Source organism: Lipotes vexillifer, unplaced genomic scaffold (genome assembly GCF_000442215.2).
Source record: "Lipotes vexillifer unplaced genomic scaffold, Lipotes_vexillifer_v1.1 scaffold6, whole genome shotgun sequence".
Lineage (NCBI taxonomy): Eukaryota > Metazoa > Chordata > Mammalia > Artiodactyla > Lipotidae > Lipotes > Lipotes vexillifer.
In genome coordinates, this window is record NW_006799037.1 from 1398231 (window position 1) to 1404405 (window position 6175).

The window sequence follows — 6175 nt, forward strand, 5'->3', positions numbered from 1 at the left end:
AGAAGGAATGGTTTTTTGAGACCTGAAAGCATAAAACAGTGATATGTTTAGGCAAGAAGGTCCCTGTGATTGGAGGGTTACAGGGTGGTATGCTTAGAAACATTGGTAGCGATTAGATCCTAAAAAGATATGTCATGCTAAGAAACTGGGACTTTTCCTTGTGAATCAATATTTCCCAGTCATGACCATGGAACCCTTTGAAATCATGTGAAGAAGAAATACCAACAGTAGTACAGGTTTAAATTTTTGATTCTTTACCTTTCTTAAAATCTAAGAGGTATAAAAAATAAATAAATCATTCTTTTTAAACCCCAAGATATCATCAGTGAAGTAAATCATCTTTTATTTTCATCTTATATTTGGTTATCAAGAGGCATGCAAAACCCTCCAATTTTAATGAGAACAGTGTTTTTGTGTCTTTTTGTCACATATCCGCTTAATATTAGGTGTAATGTTGCTAAGTCGGATCCGCATGTGAGGTGCAGCATCCAGTCTTTTCCTGTATTTCGTTTTTGTTGCAGCATAATATGAAAATCCTGTCTCACACAGGTGCATTGTAGCAAAAGGAAGAAGTACACGAACTGCACGCCTTGCAACACTTGGGTACTCTTGAATTAGGCTACTCCAAAAATCATTCAGTGAAAATTCACTGAAATTTTGTTTCACTTGAGAATCAGATGTTAAATCAATCAGGCTCTCATAGTCCCGTGCTACTAATGAGGCTGGTTTAACAGTTACTGTAAATGGATTTCTAACCCAAGCATTACTGTCATTTGTTACAGGAAAATATTTTAACAGAGTAGAGCGCAAACCCCTTAGGTGGTGCACTATGGCACTGCAAATATCTTTATCAACTGTAGAATTAATTTCAGTCAAAAAGTCACTGAGTGTAGGAAAACAATCAAAGTTTTCTTCTTCGACAGATGAGGCCCAAAATTCCAATTTTCTTAACAAAGATGACATTTTATCAAATACTGTGAACACTGTCACATTTTTCCCTTGCATTGACAGATTAACCTCATTTAATTTAGTAAAAATATCTGCAAGATATGCAAGTCTTAGCAGCCAAGATGAATTTGTTAAACAATCAGACAGTCGAAAAGCAGAATCCATGAAAACCAACAGTTCACGACGAAGCTCAAAAAGTCTTACGAGAACTTTACCTCGGGAAAGCCACCTCACCTCTGTATTTAGAAGAAGGGCTGTGTGCTGGGCACCCATTTCTTCACACAAAATTTTTAGTAGCCTGGATTGATGTGGTCGAGCTTTAATATAATTGATGATTTGTACGGCCTGATCTAGCACATTTTTCAGAGATGCAGGCATTGTTTTAACTGCTAGTGCATGTCTATATAACAGGCAGTGACTACTGGAGCTTTCGGGAGCCACATATTTTATCAAGGTGACAGCCTCAGCAATTTTCCCGTCCATTGCCCTGGAAGCATCACTACAAACATCAACACATTTCTCCCATTCAATTTCATGTTTCTGCATAAAACTGTTAATGCAGTTGAAAATTTCTTCACCAGTGGCATTACTCTGCAAAGACTCACATAAAAGTAGGTCTTCCTCAATAGACTTATTAAACCTGTAACGAACAAACACAAGCAGCACAGCAAGTCCTGAAACATCAGCTGATTCATCTAGTTGCAGTGAAAACCCATCACAAATTTTCAGTCTACAAACAAGTTCTTCTTCAATGTCAGCAGCTAGATCCTTAATTCGACGTGCAACAGTACTGTTTGATAGTTGTACTGCATCTATTTTTTTACTATATTGTTCGTCAAACATCCGCATCACCACATCTTTTGCACAAGGCTTGATAAGCAATTCTCCAATAGTATGAGCCTCTCCACTCAGGGCTATATGGTAACTTACATTGTATGACGCTTCTGTAGCACTTTCATTATCTGTATTGACAATTTTAGGTGCTGGGGGTTTATTATTTTCAGGTGAATCAAGATGTTGCTTGAAAAAGCTTATGTCTTTGTCTTTGTATGCAGCATGTTTAGTTTCCAAATGTCTTCGAAGCTTACTAGGGGCCAAAGAGCTATTTGATAAAATTTTCTTACATAATACACACTGGGCATGAGGTGCATCTCTATTTCCAAAGTAAGTAAATCCAAAAGACAAATAACTTTCATCATATTTTCTTCTTTTTGGTTTCTTACTAAATGTTGTTATTTTGTTGGAATTGGACATAAATTTGACCCTGGAAAGCTCACCTTCTGAATGTTTAGAAACTGCAGGCTGCAACTGCTCATCTTCACTCTGTAATATTCCAACCTTTTGATCATTTGATTCAGACACAATTTGATAACAAAAAGATTCTACTTCTTGTTTAAGACTTCCTTGTTTCAGCAACAGATCCATAGGCAATGAATTTGTGGTACAAAACATGGTTAATTTAGAATAAACATTGAGTATCACAAATGTGTTGAAATTATAAGACAGGATACATAGAAGATGAGCAACCATCAAAGAGATGATATATAGCAACACATCAGTTAATTTGTAAGTGCTGCCTATGCATCAACGCGCAGATGGAACATCACACGTTCGTGTATCAGGTGATCTCTCATTCGACTTCCTGGTGCTCTCAGGTATGGCACACCTTTTCTTAAAGGTAGATTATCACATAAAAATAAAAGCTATAGAAATGAGTTTAGTAGTCTTAAACTTACATTTTAAAATAAATTCTAAAAGAAGAAACTATTGTTAGCATTGATCTTTTTCTTACGACGCTTATTAACTTAAGGTAACATTAATCTTCTATAAAACACAGTTTGGGAACCATTGGACTAAGAAATAATGAGTTGATAAACGCATTTTTAAGGAAGGGACCTTGAGGTCCCATGGCAGGGTTGGCAAACTTCTCCTGTAAAGTGCCATACGGTAAATGTTTTTTACCTGATGGGCCGTATGGTCTCTGTTGCCAACTACTCAGCTTTGTAGTTGTAGCATGGCAGCAGCCATAGACAAAACGTCAAAGAATGGGCAAGTTGTGTTCCAATAAATCTCTATTTATAAAAACAGACAGCGTGGGACCATAATTTATCATCCCCTTTCATGATATACAGTATCTTGGAATCTCTTCTAGCTTTCTGATGCCTACTGCCATTAGATACATTCACTGTTGACACCGTCATACATCTTAAGGCTCCTTTCAGGGCTAGTAATTATTCTGATAAGCTATGTCAAAAACACAAACAGTTCAAAGTTTTGCAAGACACAGAATTCTGTCGTATCTAAACACTGTGTGTTAACATTGAAAAATAAACTGTAAACCAAAAGTTAGCTACTATTTCTCTGGACTTAAATTACATAAATATTTATATTATCCAAAATAAGACTCATTCAAAATAATGCATATATTTTACTGATTACATCCCATTATTCTTTAGGTGAAGGCTTAACGAAGACCTACAGAAAACTTTCATTTAAATAGTTTTATTCCTCATATAATAGTTTTTTAAAAGCATAATTAAATGGAAGGGTAATGCAAATTTTAGGACCTCTGATGAATACCAGCCTTATAAGTTAAGGCATTCAAATTTAGTATCTACCTAAATATAGCTAGTTTGATTTCAAGTTTGATTTAAACTTTATGATTTGGCTCAGAGTAAGCTTTGGATTCTCATATCAGATCCTGAATCAAAATGGTTTTCTCAGTAACAGCTAGAGGGTAAGATACCTGAAATGAGGAGCACTCCCTTCTGCAATCACTCTCTCCACCTTGGCAGCTTGAAACGCAGACGCTTCAAAAAAAAATAAAATTAAGGGATAGGGTGGAAGGGGAGTAACCAAAAGCCTAGAATGAGAAAAAATAAAATTAGACACTACAAAAGGAGAACGAACTATACACCTCTAAGATGACCATTCTTTACAATTTATTTTAGAGTCAAGCAGTGCAAACGATTCTTCACTGCAATGCAGATCTTAGACTGAAATAGAAGATGCCTAACATAGTAAAAATGTTAATATTTTCGTCCTGTTTAATACCCTGGTAATTTCATTATTTTGTACGCTCCCCCATCCACTGACTTCAAAGAAAAACATTAAAAACTCTCAGAAGCGAAACCTAACTTTTTAAAGTACAGCCACACCTTAGTGTCTCTAAAACTAAGCACTGAAAGTAATCTAAAATGGAATTATACATGGAAGGGTTACATGAACTATGCTTTTTTGTTACAACCACTCTTGTCTCAATAACCAAGCTCCTTAACTTACTAATGTTTATTGAGTGATCATTGTTTACTCTGTGCCAGCAACTGCTAAATCCCTCCTAGATTAGGTCACTTAATCCTCAAAACAAACCTGAGAGTCAGGGACTATTATTAATAACCGCACTTTAGGGATGAACAAATAGATACAGAGAGGCTAAGTCACCTGCTAAGTTAACACATCTGTGAAGAACTCAGAACAGAACCCAGAAAGTTCGACTGCAGAGCCCACGTGCCTAGTCACTGCTTGTGTGTCCCTGAATACTCTTAATCTCTCAAGCACTACAAAAATCTGTTACCAGGAGTTGGATGGTGCAGAGAGAAATGAATTACAATGGGTTACAACTGCCAGAAAGTCGAGGGTCTCAAACTGGCAGCAGGAGAAAGCCCTACATCTTCATTACTGGGAGCCAAAGAGTAGACCGTCCTTTCACAGTCCTGAATGCGCTTTAGCTGCCGAGAACTTCATGGAGCCGCTGGGTGACCTCAAAACTTAGGATCCCTCTCCCCTGCTACCAGAGAAGGACACGACGGAGTGAAAACGCTTTGTTCCTAGGGCCTCAGTTCCACCTTTTTAGAGGTGCTTCCCTGAATCTCTCGAGGACAAAGAGACTGGACTCCCTAGAGTAAAGTTTCTATTAGACTCCCTGAAAAGGGGCGGGGGGAACCCTCATCTTTTGTCTCTTCGGCTACGGTGACAGGTAGCACCCTCCATTCAACCCCCACCCTCAGGCGGTTCCTGTTCTGAACAATACCCGTGGGGCAGGAGGGCTGGGTAGGAGTGCAGTCCATTCATAAGCCGAAGCAGGAGGTGGGCACGGACACCCCGTCCAGCACCTAAGTACTTTTTACAACGGTCACCTCGATGGGCGGTCCGGCCACCTATCCCTCGGCTGCTCCTTGTCACAGGAGCGCGCTGCCCACCACAGTTGGGGGGCTGGCTTCCTGTGGGCGTCCACCCTCGCCTATGGAACTGCTCTCGCGTCCCCGGGCGGTCGCCTCAGCTAACAACCACAGGAAAACGTCTCAGCACCCGCCGCTACCTTTCTCCTTCATCTCCAGCAGTGATGGAGAAAAGGGTCTCGGCTGCGGCTAGGCTGCGGAGCAGCGCCGCGGTCCCCAGCTGAGCCTGCGGCCGCCATTTTACAAAGCTCACGGCAGCGGCCATTTCAGAGCGCACCACTCAGCCGCCGCGGCGGCTCTGGTCCTCACCTTCACCGAGGCCTGAACGGGGTCAAGAGCCAGTCGTCGCGGACTGGAGGGGAGAGGGGGGAAGGGAGGAAGGGGAGAAATGAAAAACAAAACAGAGGGAAGAAGGATTCGGGGTGGGCCGGGCGATGCTCTCAGCTCAGGGATATCGCCTATGCCACCTCCATAGAGATCCAATTCGCGGCGGGCGCGGTAGCTCGTCTGAAGATAAATTTAGCACTCTGGGGCACCCGAACATACTGTCTCCTTGAGTGACTCCGCCGTCGCCCAATAAGCGCCGGAGTTGCTCCCCGACACCAATCCGCGCTGAGCAGTGGGGTGGGACCAAAGGAAAGGACCAAGCTCGGTTGAGGCGTTGCCCAGCTGCCGTTGCCCCTGGCAGTCTGGAATCGTGAGCTGTAGGAGGCTGAGTTGAGTGGCAGACGTTGAATAGATTGTTTTCAAATTTCCCTGGGCCAGAGGAGCCCCGGCATTTGTTTACAGTGTAGAGTCCTGGGTGCTGCGAGATAGCATTTGTGATCCTGTAGGGCTGGACTGGCTTTGAGAAATCTGCGTATCCACAAGCACTGGGGCTCTGCCCCGGCGGCAGATTTGAGTGGATTCGCAGAGTCTCGGCTGCTGGTGCTTTCACGCCCTCTTTGTTCCCCGAGCCGCACCCCAGGCCCAGATTGCGCAACCGCCTCCTTTTTTCCTTGTTTTCTCACTGGAATCGGGGCAGAAAACTCCCTCTCCCTTCCCCGCCC

The 6175-nt window shown here is 42.0% G+C and overlaps 1 protein-coding gene across 3 annotated transcripts; it reads right to left on the minus strand.

Annotated features, from left to right (window-relative positions):
• Positions 1 to 237: 237 nt before the first annotated feature.
• On the minus strand, positions 238 to 5834 carry ZBED5 (zinc finger BED-type containing 5). Of its 3 annotated transcripts, none has more exons than XM_007471402.1 (3): positions 5436 to 5655; positions 3695 to 3811; positions 238 to 2619 (listed from the first exon to the last, which is right to left on the minus strand). In XM_007471402.1, the coding sequence occupies exon 3, from the start codon at positions 2476 to 2478 to the stop codon at positions 394 to 396; it is 2085 nt and encodes a 694-aa protein (XP_007471464.1). In that variant the 5' UTR covers positions 2479 to 2619; positions 3695 to 3811; positions 5436 to 5655; the 3' UTR covers positions 238 to 393. The 3 variants fall into 3 exon arrangements, with proteins under 3 accessions (XP_007471464.1, XP_007471465.1, XP_007471466.1); XM_007471403.1 differs by having other exon boundaries at positions 238 to 2651; XM_007471404.1 differs by having other exon boundaries at positions 394 to 2614; positions 5436 to 5834.
• Positions 5835 to 6175: the final 341 nt, after the last annotated feature.